The following is a 17,316-nucleotide window of genomic DNA, read 5'->3' as shown; positions in this document are numbered from 1 at the left end:
AGGTACAGTAGTTCTCAAAAATACTTACATATATGTTATATAGTTCACAGGAAGAACTAATACCCTGCCTTCTGCCTGGAAATCTTCTAAACTACAGTTTTATCTAGGACCAAAATAATTTACAGTTGATCTTGATAATCATAAGATGCTCAACCATATTTGTTTATACCTCTCATGAATGACATTCTGCTTCAAGTCTGGTTGTTTGTATATCTGTCTTACCTACTACAGACTGCTAAGTCCTCAAGAATGATGAGAGCTTTCTCATGTCTGTAAATCTCACAGGGCTAGTACTAGGAGCTTGATAAAATGTTTCAATTTATTAGGGGAAGAATAGCCTGAATTGAAAATGTCAAATTGTAAGTAGGTTAAATAGACTTTGTGGTGTTATTTATCTTACTCTAAACTTTTGAAAGTTACTAATTCAAATGTATTCTAGATTACTTCCCCTATGTAGACTCCTTACTCTGCCAGCTTCCCAAGTACTCTTTCATTTTTCCCACAGCAGGGAACTTAGGTGTTAAACTATTTGATCAATCAGATCATGCATTTCTTAACCAAATAGGATAGTTTCTCTTTTGACTTCTCTCTCTATGTTTTAAAACTTAGGGAAATTTCATCCTAATTGTAGAGCATTTACTTATTATCAGAGGCATATTCATGAACATGTATACTTTCATGTGGTTGTGTCCCATGTGTAAAGGAAAAATCAAGTCAATAAATAATTGAGTGCCTCAGTTTCTCTGCCTGTAAATGGGGGCTTTACTCTCCAGAGCTCTTGTATGACATAAAGCATTTTAAAGTGTCCAGATTGAAATGATTTTCTTATAAAGAACACGAATTTATCATCCAAATATGGGCTTGGCTTAGGTATGCATGTTTCTCTTCTCTTAATTTTGGCCAAGACAGACTTTTAAAAGGATCTACTAATACGGAAAGGAAAATCAAAGCCCCAAATAAATTGCAAGAGAAATTTTTAGATGGCCCAATCTTTAGTGTCATGTAACTAAAGTATAGTTACAAGTTAGCTTAGCTGGACATGTTTATTGCCTTGTTAGTTTTTTCCTCTCATATTTGTCTGGGTTGGTTGGCTGAAGGCCGACGTCACTAGCTGATTATTAGTAGTCTTCCTAGAGGTTGTATGGCCACCTTGGAGAGGGAGTTCTCATCAAATCAGGGGCTTCTCGGTTTCATGCAGCTCCCCATTCATGCCTGCCTAGTTGTAGTTGCCTTTTTGTCTTCTAGGTACTTGATTCTCCTGATGTTTTTGTACCAAATGCTTGTAATTCTAGGCTTTTATTAATACCCACTGAATCAGAATCTGTCAAAATGGCATGTATTGGCAGGTATTAGCCAGTTCCCCAAATTGAGTTTAGATGGTTCTAATGCAATGTCAGATTTGGGATTGAGTCACTAAGTCACCAAGCTGGGGCAGGTGTCAAGATGTTTTTTCACTTGCAGAGCAAGATGAGTGCAGTAGCTAAGGCTAGTGAATTGAACAGGGTTGGTCACCTGAGTCTCCTTGCTCCTGCTAGCTCCCTAGATATGTTTTGTTTCTTTCCCACTAAACCAGCCAGTTCCAAGGTACCTAGAAACTTTTTGAAATTGAGCCTCGCTTATACAAGGCTATCAAATACATACCACATAGAATATACCTCATTTCCTGTGCTTGTGTCAGATATTGAGAGTTCTCACACCATCTCTTCCATTAAGCATTGCTCTTTCACACAGATTGCAGGGAAGGGAGTGAAAGTGGCAGTACAACCTTGAATGTTCATTGTCCATATCCAGCCTAGTCTGGTTCCTGAGCCCTGGTCTTTGTTCTGTTTCTTCATTCTGCAGAGTTTGTAGCTGGCCTTCCTCAAACTCCAGCTGCCCATTCCTCTCCCAAATTCCCATCACCCCCACCCCCCCCCCCCCACAAATAGTGAGGATACCCCCAGAATTCTAAGGGCTTCACTACCTTGGAGGTCCTGGTCTCTCTTTCCTGGGCTGACAGCCTTCCTGACCCTTCTGCCTCTAAGGCCAGCTGTGCTGAGTCTTCTCTCAAGCCACTGTCATGGGCCCCATGCTGATGTTGGAAATGGGGGTGATAGATTGATAGCTTTTATTGGAAGTGTCATCTGAGAGCCCTGTTATCCCCTTCCTCAGACTTTTACCAGGTGGTTAACATTTTGTTTGACTTTCTATATGCTTGTTTGCTGCTGCTTCCCTGCAGGCCCCCTATGTAACTGTGTTATAGCCACAAACTAATAATTCAAGCCTGGAGATAATGCACCTGGTATTGCTCATAAGTGGAAAAGGAATATATAGAGGAGGGAGAATGTTAGATCAATTGCTTATTTTCAATCATCATCACCAGTAGATGGATGTTGAGGCTTTTCCTTCAGATAGATAATGGGAGACAAGAGGCAAAAACATTTGGGTTTATCTACATTGTATTTTTAAAGGGTAACCATTAGGACAAGGCTGTTAATATTATAAGTTGAGGGTTTATAGGAAAAAAACAAAGTCCACAGGAGCTCAGATTTGGACCTTGTGTTTTGGGCTTACTAGAGACTATTCTGTGAAAGAGGTGGGACCTAGATTGGGCTATGAAGAAATATTAGGATTTAGAAATGGCCAATGAGTTTTAAACTTTTAAAAAAACCTGATTGGCAACATGAAAGTATCAACCATGGAATCCTAACTCTGTTGGTGAAGCAAGAGTGAAGCCCCTTAGCCTGACTACCTACCTTCCAGAGGTGCCCCTGTGGGTTTCACCGAACCTGTAGAACATGTTGGGATTTGGAAGAATGCTAGGATGAGTGTTGGAGTTGGGACAAGGGCCTCTAAGCTGAGGGAAGCACTTAAGGAAAGGCTCAGTACAGACACTGCAAGTTCAGGGCAAGCACCTGACAATAGAAATGAGTAGAAGTGTCCTGATACAGGGAAACTGGGAGTGCTATGGGTGGGTGAAGTGCATTCTATCTCGGGACATAGCTGCTCAGCTACAACTGATGTTGTGTGGAAATGTAGATCCTAGTAGACATATTGTCTGATTTTTATGAAGGCAGAAATACAGATTTTTATGTGGCAGTCTTAAGATACTACCCAGGGCTGGAGGGCCCTGGGTTGTTCAGAGTGGAAGTGAGGTGTTTATATGGGCCAGGGTGGTCATTGAGTACCTTGCTGAGGAATCTGAAATCTCCTGACTCCTGAGGATTCTTTGAGGAGGACAGTGTCCAGCCTGATATGAGTTTTGGGAATGTAATCTGACACAGTTGAATAGATTTCAGAGGTCACATTTCAAGCTATGGAGAGCATTAGGTTTGGATAGATGATTGAGTTTAAGGGATTGGTGTGTAAAAGCAGTTGTTGACTGCAGCTTTCAACCTGTTGCCCAGAATTTGTTGGGCTGTGCATTTCTGTCACTGCATACCTTCTAGTTCATCATTTTTGCTTCAACCAGAACAGCACTTTTTTTGTGGTAAAATATACATACCATAAGGTTTACCACTTTAACCATTTTAAGTGAATGATTCAGTGGCATTAAGTACATTCACACTGTTGTGCAATCATCACCTGCTTCAGCCTCACCAACTTTTCATCATCACAGATTGAAACTGTGTACCCATTAAATAGTACCCTTCAGTGCTCCCTTCCCTAGCTTTCCCAACCTCTGTTTTACTTTCTTCTTATATTAGAGTAATCCTACAATATTTGTCATTTTGTATCTGGCTTATTTTGCATAGAGAACAACACAGTTTTATAACCTATATTTTCATGATTTAAAGTTAGATTCTTTCAAAGATAGAGTGTGACATTACAAAATGTTTGAAAACCATTGACTTCCTAAATTGTAATGTTTCTCAAGTTTCATCCTTATTTCTTAGATCCTTCACTGGGGACTTTGATGTCACGTTGTTTGCCTGGCTCTACAGCTTATTAAACACAGGGCTTGAATGAATGAAGCTAAGAAATACAGACCAGGCTAATTCTCAGAGTCACTCATTCATTGATCTGGTAGGGTTGTGGACACAAGTGTAAGTTTTTGAGGCCACAGCAATGTTTGGGAGGTTTGTGCTGCTGTTGAGGATCAATCTGAGTGAGGCCTGAAGTAAATGAGCTTGATTGATACTATCATTCACAGGAAGTACCTCTGAAAGCCTGGTTTTCCCTGAAGACTTTTGTTTCTGCAGTCTGATTGCTTTCTCTGGGAGCAAGTGTGTAACCTGGTTTAGAATTTTGGATTGAAATTGCTGGGTGGGGACTTAAGTTTTTGTTTTTAATCAAGAATGTAAGTGGGACATTTGCACTTTGCCCATGTATGTATTTGAATGGATTTCAAATAAGAAAAAAATTCCTTCTGTTGAATGTCATTTTTTCTGAAAAGGGTAGTCGGGTGTCCTTCAGAGTTCTAGAGTTAGGGAATAGGAACCTATGTGTGATTCATTGGCACAGTTATCAAGCCTAGTTTGCTAATGCTAATAATTTAATATTCAGGGACTTTTAGAAGTTCAGCCTCTAACCCTCAGTGTTCTAACATCAGGGATAATTAGGACATTTCAAGATGCTACCTGTAAAGCATTTAGTATTATGGGAATATATATAATAGATGCTGAGTAAAGATGTTAGAATAGTGACTTAATATTAAGTGGAGTGTGTTCTAAAGAGGATAGTAAGTGTACTAAAACTTAGAACTGGGGATGGTTAGCACAAAGGAGAAACATTTAGAAGGATAGGCATACTCTGTGTTATTAATTCAGTGGAGAGCTGTCACATAGTAGTAGAATAATTGCATTTTTTATGTGTCTTATTGGTTTTAATAAAGTTACTGTTGGGAAGATGTGGCTCCAAGTTAATTAAGAACTTCCTAATACTTAGAATAACATGAAAGTAAATAGAATGCATTGGAATGTAGAGAAGAGTCTCATCTTCATCATGGTTAATAATATAACTACAATAAAATTCTTAATTACAGGTAACATTCATCCCCATTTAAAGATGGTCTTTGAGAGCAGGGACTGTATTGTCCACAAGGCTGGTACCTAGGCAGCCTGCCACCTGCCAGGTTCTTACTGATTTTCCATGAATGAAATTAAAAATGTTTTCAAACACCAAATTTATGTTTTTTCCTCTTGTCCAATTTGCATTGAGTAATATATATACACATCATACTTTCTTAAAATGGTCATTCTTTTTGTTGAAAAAATATCTGTTATGTCTAAATGTCCTTGACTCATTTTTTTCTCTTCTTTATCTCATGGATTATTGTAAAATGCTTACATTCAGTGTCAGCATATTAGTTGTAACTTTTTATTGCTATTGATATCTATGAGTACGTTAAGCTAAATCTTCATTTTGCTGACCTGTTTGAGGATGCATGGCATCAGCAGATTCTCTCTTTCAGTGGACAGGTGAGAAATTAGCGGGACCAAGTCAATTTTTCCCTTTTTGCTTTTGTTTCTACAGAGCAGCAAGATCCATTGTCTAGCAAGAGGGAGAACTTTTAATGGTAAAATTTGTCTTTCCAGTTAATGGTTTAAAGAGTGGATGTAAATTATACACTTGTTTGCACAGTGTCTGATAGGTGCCACTGTAGGGGAATTCTTTTTAAATGCTGTTTAAGTGAGACAATTATTTCTATGCAACTAGATTAATAGCATAATAACTAATAGCACAGGAGCTTTTCAGTATAAAAATTGGCTTATAGATAATTTGAGATGGCAGTTCCCTCCTCCCTTCTGAGATTGGTAAGGCCTGTTTTGTCAAAGCAATTTGTATTTTTAACAAGGGAAAAGCCTTCCATATACTCACATGACAATTTCTGGGGTCATTTGTCAGCCTGCTGACCACTCAAGGGAGGCCAGCAGGAGGAGTGGATTCCCGTGGCCCCAGAGTGACCATCTCAGACCTGCAAGGTGTGGAGAAATAAGAGACCTGTGAGAATTGGACCATATGGAGTCCTTTAAACTGTATTTGCAGATTATCTCAAAAAAAGGGAAGGTGGATATTTGTGGTAGGGACATAAGGACCTCTTTTCCCTTGAAAATATTTTTTATTCCACTTCTGGCCAAGATGGAGGTGTAGGTAGACACACTGTGCCTCCTCGCACAACCAAGATAGAGACAACAAAATTTAGAACAGCATAACAGCCAGAACTGACAGAAAATTAAACTGTGTGGAAGTCGGACAACCAAGAGTTAAAAATAGACGTATTCATCCAGACCAGTAGGAGGGGTGGAATTGGGCAGCCTTGCGGAGAGGGTTGTGGAACAAAGAGCATTGGGACTGGCTAAGGCATTCCGGGCTCGCAAGACCCTCAGCGAGCAGACCCCGGCTGAGGGGTGGCAACTGGCAGACCCCAGTGAGGCAGTGATTGGGAAGCAAGGCACTGCTCACAAGGCAGCTGGCTGACCAGGCGGTCCCAGGGCCCCAGCGCTGGGAAAATAGAGCCTCGGGACACTGATTGAAAACACCTTGTGGGGTTGAGGCCAGGGAGAGACTCCAGCCTCACAGAGAGGTTGTTGGAAAGAACCATGGGGTTCACATGGGAATTAGCACCAGAAAGGTCCAGTTTGCTTGGAGGAAGTGGCGGAAGGGACTGAAGTCCTATGGAGAGTGGAGCAAGTGCCATTGTTGCCTCTCGGACCCTGTCCCCATGTACAGTATCACAACCCAGAGGCTGGGGTGCCCTGCCCTGGTGAACACCTAAGGCTCCGCCCCTCATACATAATAGGTGTGACAAGACACAAAAAAGGGTGGCTCAAACAGAAGAACAAATGAAGGCCCAGACCAATACTTTTAAGTGACCAAGAGATAGCCAACCTATCAGATGCATAGTTCAAAACACTGGTGATCAGGATGCTCACAGAATTGGTGGATTTTGGTCGCAAATTAGATGAAAAAAATGAAGGCTGCAATAAGTGAAATGAAGGAAAATGCACAGGGAATCAATATTGATGGAAAGAAAGCTGGGTCTTACATCAATGGAGTGGACCAGAAGGAAGAAAATAACATACAATCAGCAAAGAATGAAGAAATAAGAATTCAAAAAAATGAGGAGAGGCTGAGGAACCTCTAGGACATCTTTAAACGTTCCAACATCCGAATTATAGGGGTGGCAGAAAAGAGGATGAGCAACAAGTGGAAAAGTTATTTGAACATATAATAAAGGAGAACTTCCCCATTCTGGAAAAGGGAGTAGACTTCCAGGACGTCCAGGAAGCTCAGAGAGCCCCAAAGAAGTTGGACCAAGGAGGAACACACCAACACACATCATAATTACATTAGCCAAGGTGAAAATGAAGGAGAGAATCCTAGAGGGCAGCAAGAGATAAGGACCAGTCACCCTACAAAGGAGCTTCCCATCAGACTGTCAGCTGATTTCTCAAAAGAGACCTTACAGGCAAGAAGGGGCCGGAAAGAAGTATTCCAAGTCATGAAAGGCAAGGACCTACATCCAAGATTGCTGTATCCAGCAAAACTTCATTTGGAATGGAAAGGCATATAAGTGCTTTCAGATATAGGTCAAGTTAAAGGAGTTCATCATCACCAAGCCCTTATTTTATGAAGTGTAAAGGGACTTATCTAAGAAAAAGAAGATAAAAAACATGTATAGTACAAATGACAGCAAACACAATTATTACAAACCACACCTAAAAACAAACAAAAACAACAAGCAAACAACTAGAACCGGAAGAGAACCACAAGAAATGGAGGTCACATGGAGGGTTAGCAACAGGGGATTGGGAGGAGGAGAGAGGGGGAAAAGGTACAGAGAATAAGTAGCATAGATGATAGGTAGAAAATAGATGGGGGAGGGCAAGAATAGTATGGGAAATGTAGAAGCTAAAGAACTTATGACACATGGACATGAACTAAAGAGGGGAATGTGCTTGGGATAGTGTCTGCAGGGTGGAGGGGAATGAAAAGGGGGTAATGGGACACTGTAATAGCATAATCAATAAAGTATATTTAAAAGTGGAGGTGGGGACAAATAAACATAAATATACTCAAAAACAAAAGAAAAGACAAAATATTTTTTATTCTTTCTCAGTTTTTCTGACCATTTTCCCCCTTATTGCTTTGTAGGAAACTGGGTCCCTTGAAGAATCTACTGATGAGTCTGAGTGTAAGGTGGTGATTCAGGAGCCTGAGGATTTCTAGCTAACCACGTTATCATCATGACCACCTTCAGTCTTGCTAATACAGTGTTTCCCAAGGCTGGGATGATAAACTAGAGCCATAATTGATTGAGCCCTGGGGAAAAACATACCAGTTGTCTTTAAAAATGTTAAATTGGATTATCTTCAAAACAGAACAAGAAAAGGAACAAAAAGTTTTCTCCTTTTATTGAACAGTCTTTTAACCCGAAGCATGGGAAAATTGACACAAGTTTATAAACTAATCTTGACATTTTAAAACCTATTTAAAAAACAACCATTGTAGGTTCTACAATATTATTCTTACTCATTCTTTTCATAAATGTGGTGTACTCATTGCTGAAAATCTGAGTCATTGAATTGATGGCTTATTTCATAAAATCAAAAAGGGAAACAGTTACCTTAAAAAGCTGTTGGGAACTAAGCTGTATTAAAGATTGTATTTTAAGGAAAACAAGGGATATAAGGAAGGGCTTTTTAAAAAATTCCTTTTCAAGAATATGCAGAAGGAAAATGTTTTAAGCATAATACAGATTAATTAGTGCATCAATTATACAGATGGATTTAATAATAATTATATATTTTCTTTTAATATTTTTAGCTCAGAGGAATATTAATATATTTATGATAAACAGCTAGAGATTTATATCGATGTTGATTGTAGCTGTTACAGTCTATTAAATTTGTGTTGATATTGCATATAGTGTTTTTTTTTAAATATACTTTATTGGTTATGGTATTATAGTTTGTCCCATTTTTTCCTCCCTTTATTCCCCTTTGCCCTGCATCCACCCTCTCCAACCAGCATTGCACTCACTTAGCTCATGTCCAAGGGTTGTACATATATGTTCTTCGGCTTTCTCCATTTCCTATACTATTCTTAACCCCCACTCTCTACTTTGTACCTAACATTTATGCTTATTATTCCCTGTACCTTTTCTCCATTCTCCCCTTGCCCTTCCCCGCTGATAACCCTCCATGTGATCTCCATTTCTGTGATTCTGTTCCTGTTCCAGTTGTTTGCTTAGTTTGTTTTTTGTTTTTGTTTTGTTTTCTTTAGGTTCAGTTGTTGATAGTTGTGAGGTTGTTGTCATTTTCTGTTCGTATTTTTGATCATCTTCTTTTTAGATAAGTATCTTTTACATTTCATGTAATAAGAGCTTGATGATAATGAACTCCTTATCTGGGAAGCACTATATCTGCTCTTCCATTCTAAATGATAGTTTCGTTGGATAGAGTCATCTTGGATGTAGGTCCTTGCCTTTTCATGACTTTGAATATTTTCTTCCAGCCCCTTCTTGCCTGTAAGGTTTCTTTTGAGAAATCAGCTGCGAGTCTTACGGGAACCCTTTGTAGGTAACTGTCTCCTTTCTCTTGCTGCTTTTAAGATTCTCTCTTTATCTTTAATCTTGGCTAATGTAATTATGATGTGCCTTGGTGTGTACTTCCTTGGGTCCAGCTCATTTGTGGCTCTCTGAGCTTCCTGGACTTCCTAGAAGCATATTTCCTTTGCCAGATTGGGGAAGGTCTCCTTCATTACGTCTTCAGTTTCTTGCTGGTTCCTCTTTTCCTTCTGGTACCCTCTGATTCAGATATTGGAACGTTTAAAATTGCCCTGGAGGTTCCTAAGCTTTTCATTTTTTTTGAATATTTCTTCATTCTCTTCTGGTCAAATGTGTATTTTTTCCTTCTAGTCCAAACCATTGATTTGAGTCCCATTTTCCTTCCCTTCATTGTTGGTTCCCTGTGCCTTTTCCTTTATTTCACTTTTATAGCCTTCACTTTTTTCTCTATTTTGCCACTGTAACTCAACTATTCTGTGAGCATCCTGATTACCAGTGGTTTTGAACTCTGCATCTGATAGGTTGTCTGCCTTTTTTGTTCCTTAGTTCTATTTCTGGACTTTTGATCTGTTCTTTTCATTTCAAAGAACCATATTCTTTTGTCTCAGCTTGCCTGTTTGTTAGTAAGGGGTAGAGCCTTAGGTATTCGCCAGGGCGGGGCAACCCAGGTTGTTGTGTATGTGGGGGGAGGGATCTGAGAGGGAACAATGCCATTTAGTCAGTTCTCTGCCAACTTTAGTCACTTCCTTGCTACCCACAAGCAATTGGGCCGTTCTGATGCTGATTCCTGGGTGGATGGGTTTGTGTACATTCTATGACCCTATGGGTCTTTTCAGTGAACTCTCCTTGAGACTGGGAGTTTCTCCCATCATTGGAACCTCCACAGGTTTTTACAGCCAGAGGTTTGAGGTTTTAGTTTTTCCTGCACTGGAACCCTGGAGTGGTAGTTGTCTCACCCCCCTGTTGTTCCTCCTTGTTTACCCTTGTGCAAATGTGGGACTGCCAGCCACCTCTGCCAGTTGCTGCCTTGCTGCTTGTCTTCTTGTGCCCTGGCTTCCCGTCCTGTCCCTCATACCAGTCTGGTTGAATGTTTCTTCTTAACTCCTTGGTTGTTGGGACTTCCATATGGTTTGATTTTCTGGCAGTTCTGGTGGTTTTGGTTTTAAATTGTTGTCCTCTTTTGGTTGTGCTAGGAGGCAAAGTGTATCTACCTACATCTTGGCTGGAAGTCCTTCAGTGAGTTATTTCTTGTGGTTATTATATTTTCTAGTTATAAATGTTTCATTTTTTAATGATATCTCTTTCTTTTGTTGAGATATCCTATTCATTTATTTTAAGGGGATTTATAATTGCCTATTGAAACACTTTTATGATGGCCTGCTTTTAAAATCCTGGCCAGATAAATCTAACTTCTGATTCATTCTTGTACATTTTAAAGGAAGACAGTATTTAAATAATGACGAATCATCATTTGCTTCAATTTTCAGGTCCACTTACTATGTGCTAAGTGCTTTTGCATGAATTATCTCATTAAATATGTGTTACCAGTCTTGTCAGGTACTGTATGAGGCAGGAGAGGCTGTTTGTGCTGCAGGTAACAACAGTTCCAAATTATAGTGGCTTAACAGAGAATACATTTATTTCTGAGTAGATTCAGTGGTGCAGGGAGAGGAAATTGTGTCATCAACATACGGAAATGTCATCATTTTCTGTAGAGTGTTTCCTGTTTATGTATGGACGAGTGTACTATGTAATACTTTGATCATATAGCTGGAAACTGAAGCAGCTCTGTTTCATAGAGAAGTGTATTTTTAAAGCTCTGCTATATTTTGAATAGGTTCTTGGTATATTGTTTATGTAGAAGTATATTTTACCTTTTAAAAGAGTTTAGTGTGTTATACAGAGAAGTTTGCAGTAGAATCTCAAATTGTTAGCCCAGCACTACAAGATTGAACTTGTACAGCACAGAGAAGAATAACAAGGGAAAACCAATTAGGCTGAAGAGGGCTGACAAGGAAATAGAGGAGTGTACCTAGTGGAAATTGATAGGTAATAAGGTCTGCTTTGTACCAGGTATGGGTTCCAGTGACCTTTTATTATTTGTGAAAGCAATTGAATAGTTAAACTCAGGCTTATTCTGCTTGTATTGTGTTCCTTTGTAGCAAAGATTGCATATTGCATATAAATTACAATACCCCTTGTCTGGACCATGGCATGTAATAACAGAGACTTAATTAGTGTTACCTCTGTCTTTGTAACTTTTGTTATTAATAAACATACTCCCTGAATAGATGTCCATTAATATCTGGCTTAGTTCTTGCAAATATCACAAATAGGAGGCCTTAAATATGTTATATATATTAATTTCTATAAACCAAATGGACTGACAAATAGCTATTTAAAATAAACCTGCATGCAATGTATATGAGAAATTAATATTAAAATGCTACTTTTAGATGCATCAGTCACAGTGTTCTTTATCAGTTTTGTTAAAGTGAAAATCAATCATTATGAGAAATCAGTAGATAGCTTTTTTTAATCAGAAAATACATCACACAAAAATAATTTATTTATCTTACCTGGTGGTTAGAACATTGTGAATCATTTAGTGAAATATAAATGGATTCTTTACATATATTAGTTTTAATAAATGAACTTAGAGCAACTGGTAACTAAAATGGTAATGTGCCTTGTTAGGAGATTGATTGCTGAGAAAAATGGACCGCAGAATTATTATATATTCTTCCAAATACATTTGAAGTAAAACTTTGCTGTTTCATTTAATGAGCTATTAATATTAACAAGTTCTGAATGATGAATTATTGCATCATTCAGGCATGGATAAACATTCCCTTTGAAGTATATATTATAAAAATTATTTGTTTGGAAACTTATTAGAAACTTTCTGGATGCAGTACAGATTTGTGAACCTGTATTTCTGCTATTTGTTAGAGATTGGAAAGATAAACATGACTCTGGTATGATGTATCTTTGAACAGAATTTAATTTCACTACCTAGGAGAAAAATTATTTAAGTAGGCCAAATAGACTGATTGATTATTATTATATTTACTCAGCAAATATTTATTGAATACTTTCATCTTTGGGTGCTAACATACACCAGTATTTGATTAAGGAGGGAGACAGCAGGCAGAAACATACGTAGCTATATCAGGTGGTGATAAATGTTGTAGATAATAAAAAAATAACATTGGTTAAGAGGCCTGTGGAGAGTGGGCTGAAGAGGTACTGTTTGTCCTGGTCAGGTAATGCCTCTCTAAGAAGAAGACATTTGAGTAAATATCTGGGGGAAAGGTATTGTAGGTAAAAGCAAGAGCAAATGCAGTATGTCAAGTGGGGTCATGCTAGATCTTTAAGGGTATGATCTTTAAGGGTATGACTGGGGGTTGGAGCTGTGTGGTAGGGAATGAAGTAATGAGTGGCCAAGAACATATAGCCTGTAAGTCAATTACAGATTTCAGTTTTTACTGTGAGTAAGATGGGAATCCACTGGAGAGTCATTGTTTTAGTAAGATCACTCTGGGTGCTGTTGAAAAAAAAACAAATGGGTGGGAGAGGTAGCAAATAGGAAGCAGCACAATCAGTTAGGAGGCTTTGACTGAACTCTTAGGACATTTTGAAGTGAAGTCAATATATTTTCCTATCTAGGATGTGGGCATGCAAGTGAATGATAGGAATCAAGGCTGACCTACTAGAAAGGTAGAGAGGTTAACTGAGATAGGTGAAGACTGGCTATAACTGGTTTTTGATGTTCAGGGTGAGATGTTGGTGGTGGGGGGTATATTAGGAGTTTCAATGTGGGTATTTTAAGTTGGAGATGTCAGTTAGACATCCAGGGGGAAATTTTAGGTAGGTAGTTGGATGAAGATATACTAGTGCAGGTTCTGAGCTGGAGAGAATTTGAGGTCAAATATTTCGATAGCATTTAAAACCATGAAACTGGATTGAGATCATTTAGGGCATGAGGTCAGATGAATCAGGTCTGATGCCTGATCATTAATGGTACTGCAGCATCTGGTTCATGACAGGAAATCAGCACAGGAGACTGAAAACGAGTAGTCAGTGAGGTAGGAAGAGAACAGAATGAGAGTGGTGTCCAAGAAGGTGAGGGTGGAATGCATCTCAGAAGAAGAGCATGTCAACTGTGCAAATGCTCCTGAGAGGAGGAATCAGATGAACTTCAGGGATTCATCCTTGGATCTGCAAAGTTGAGGCCATTGGTGATCCTCACAAGAGCAGTTGTGACTCCTAATGTTTGGGGTGCTGGTAGGACTTGGCTGGACACAAGAGAGAGTGGGTTGGCAAAATGTTTTTGATACTCTAGGAAGTTCTTTACTGTGTATTTTCAATTGGTGACATCTAGAATGCTCATAAGGGACACATTTATTGAATAACTGTTAAAGGAGGTAGTATGTATTTAGCACTATGCCTGTTTTAGAAGGTATTCATTAAACATGTGGTTGATGCTGTTTTATTATTTGTCCAGTTCTATGCCAGGCACTTTCATGAGGGCAGGGGACCCTGTCACTATGGTCTCACTAGCAGAGCTGCTCATGAGTGAATAAATGGATCGATTTCAGTAATTCTGACAGCAACTATATGAAACTAGCATTATGTCTTTATTTCGGGAATGGTGAAACTGGGGTTTTGAGATCCCTTCATCAAAAATAGATATCAAGGACCACTCCTGGCCTCTTGACTTAAGCAGAGAACTGTTGTATTCCATGAAAGTATTTTGATTTAATTTAGGGACAAACAAGTTAGAACTGGGTTTTAGCTTTGGGTTTGGCTTGGGGCATTCAGTTCCATAGCCCACCATTATTTGTATTCTCTCTGATTCTTATACTGTTCTTAGTAATGGCAGAAAATTGGTGGGCAGAATAATGGTCTCCCCAAGATGCCTATGTCTTAATTCCTAGGATCTGTGACTATGTTGTTTTGTGGCAAGGGAAATAAGATTGCAGATGGAATTAACTTTATTAATCAGCTGACTTTAAAATAGGGAGATTATCCTGGATTATCCAGGCTGGGCCAGTTTAGTCACAAGGTCTTTACCAGTAGAGGAGGGAGCTAGAATTCAGAGTGATGTGATTAAGGACCCAACTCACCCTTGCTGGCTTTGAAGGTAGAGAGGGAGGAGGAGACCCATAAACAAGGAACGGAGGTGGCTTACAAAAGCTGGAAAAGTCAAGTAAACAGATTCTCCCCAAGAGCCTCCAGAGAAATGCAGATTTGCTAGTATCTTGATTTTAGCCCAGTGAGATCTGTATTGGACTGTAAGACAGCAAGTTGGTATTGTTTTAAGCCACTGAGTCTATTGTAATTTGTTATAGCAGATATGGGAAACTAATACAGTAAATAATGTGATTGAATGATCTTGTTCCTTTAGTACTTTTCATTAGGCTTTATTTCTCAGGGTTTGGGAATAAAGTACATCCAACAAGGGAAAAAATAGTTGTACTGAAACTGCTGATACTGTCAGGGGCTATATTTTTAGTAAAATGTGTATCTTTTTTTCAGTAATTGTTCAAGAATGTTGTTTAAATGATAATCGCACTTGACATTAGGGATTGATTGTTCCCTGAGTGAATAAATGGATCAAGACTTTAAGGGATTTCTTTCTTTGCAGCCTGGATTTAATTTATGAAATTCTATTTAGACCTTCCACATTTAAATTTTTATGTGAGATGACTAAACTATGTTTTCTTCCTTTGATATACTTTGGGAGTTTTGATATCAGGGTTTAAAAACGATTGAGAAGTTTTTAATATTTCCATGTTGTGCAACTGGTGAAATAGCTTACAAATTTCCTATTCTTTGAGAGTTGTTAATAGAACTTGCTGCTAAAACTGTCCAGGCCTTTCTGCAGGAGATAAGCTATAGTATTTTGACTTTTCTTGGTTTATTCTGTGGTTATTTTATTCCATTTGTCTTTAAAAAGTATTCATCCTTAGACTTACTAATTGCTCAGTTTTCTAGTTTATTAATGCATTTTTGCTTTAACTTTGTTAGTGTTCTTTGGTTCCCTGCAGTGCCCATCTTCCTGCTATCAGTGTTCTCTACTCCTGCAGGGTTTATGGCAGGGACTTGTAGGCCATTGATAATACACTGCCCAGCTATTAGGGACTGGTGGTTCTGCTAGTAGAAGAAAGATGTAGATAATTGGTAGCCCCAGCTGAAAGTGTCGCTGTGGAGAAACAATGGGTGAGGCTGCAGATATTTACTTCCTTTTGAAGGACAGGGCCTAAGGGGTGAGGTGGGTATCTGCTCAGTTGAGAGAGGCAGGCTCCAAGTTTTGAGGGTGGAGGGTTGATAGAAAGCATCTTTCTACCTTTTGTTCAGGTGGTTTATGTTTTCATCAAACAAATCAAGGTATGTCATGAATTCTAATTCATATTAAACGTAAGTATTAGATTTTCCTTGATTTTGATAACCATTTATCTTAATTTTTATTGCTATTGTAGGTTTTTATCTTTATTTGTTTCTTCATAGAAACTTTTGAGAAGCTGACAGGGGCTTTGTTGGGAGTGGTCAGCAAAGTGCTTCTTTGCACCTGGATTATAAATGTGCAATTGAGAATGCTTCGGAGGTATTTAATCTCCTCTAAAACATAAAATAATCCTGAGAACTGTAGCATTTTTTATATAAGATTAAACATATACATTATAAATAAATGTAAATTTTCGTGAAAATTTAGTTTGTAGGACCTCTGCTACTGATGTTAGAAGATGGTGATAGAGCTTCATTTCTGTACATTTATCTATAATTCTAATTTATACTGTTGCAAAATAGCCACCCCCTTCCCTTTCTCTGATACCTCCACCTCCCTGTCTGTAAAATACTACATAGTTCAGATGCTCTTTGAGGTTCCTTTTGGCTGATATTGTATGATTTGAATTTTCCTATGTGGAAATCTCAATGAGAGTGTCTTAGGAAAGTTTCTTATTAGTAATATGGTCTGTTGTTACCAAGTACCATATTTTGCTGTGTAGAATGTGCACTTTTTTGCTCAAATTTTTGAGGGAAAAATAAGGATGTGCATTATACATGGATATAATTATTACATACCATGGGTGCAGTAATGGGTATAATAATCACATGTGTAATATGCACAAAAAACATGGGTGTGCATTATACACAGGAGCACATTATGCATAGCAAAATATGATACTTTTGTTTTCACTGGTGTTTATTAGGTACCCGTAGTTTTGTTGGGTGAAGTTCAGAACAATGAAAAGGCATAAACCCTACTTCTAAGGATGTGATCACCAAGGCATATTGAAAAGAAAGGAAAAGAGTGTTATGTTTGTTGGCTTTAGTGGCAGGAATTGTCCACCTGAGTGGCGTATCTGGAAGATTGGTAAGGTTCTTCCAAATGGCTGAAGAAAATGAAAAGCTTATTTGCTTTTCTCTCTCTCTCTCTCTCTCTTTTATCTTCTATGTATTCTTATTGCTTTCCCAATATAAAATAAATGATGGGAGTAGATCCTGTATATGGTATTTGTCTTGGGGCATAGGAACCTTCACCTTATTTTTCCTCCTTCAATTGAACATGAAATTCTGATACTACAGGGCAAAGGAGAGACCAGGGGTTATGAAGACTTCATATCTTGTGAATCTTAAGTAGAGCTCTTCAATTACTACAAGCTCAACTTTTTCTCACTTGTCCAGTTGAAATACTATGGTAAGGAAAGCAGCTTTGAGAGATTAGGATCTTAGTTCAGTCGATATAAGGTTTTGAAGAGGATGCTGAACAATGGCTTTAAAAATACTATTTATTTTTGTCATATAGTTATTTCTGTAAT

General features: G+C 38.4%; 1 protein-coding gene across 1 annotated transcript in view; it reads left to right on the top strand.

Moving 5' to 3' along the window:
• VPS41 (VPS41 subunit of HOPS complex) overlaps positions 1–17,316 on the top strand; it is a 221,749-nt gene that overhangs the window by 4,927 nt on the left and 199,506 nt on the right. Inside the window, 1 exon segment of the mRNA XM_028525988.2 lies at positions 8,077–8,113. Coding sequence (XP_028381789.1) covers positions 8,077–8,113 — 37 coding nt within the window.

Source organism: Phyllostomus discolor, chromosome 10 (genome assembly GCF_004126475.2).
Source record: "Phyllostomus discolor isolate MPI-MPIP mPhyDis1 chromosome 10, mPhyDis1.pri.v3, whole genome shotgun sequence".
In the NCBI taxonomy this organism is placed as follows: Eukaryota; Metazoa; Chordata; class Mammalia; order Chiroptera; family Phyllostomidae; genus Phyllostomus; species Phyllostomus discolor.
Note: the sequence above shows the minus strand (reverse complement) of the source record. Positions and strands in the feature narration are given on the sequence as shown.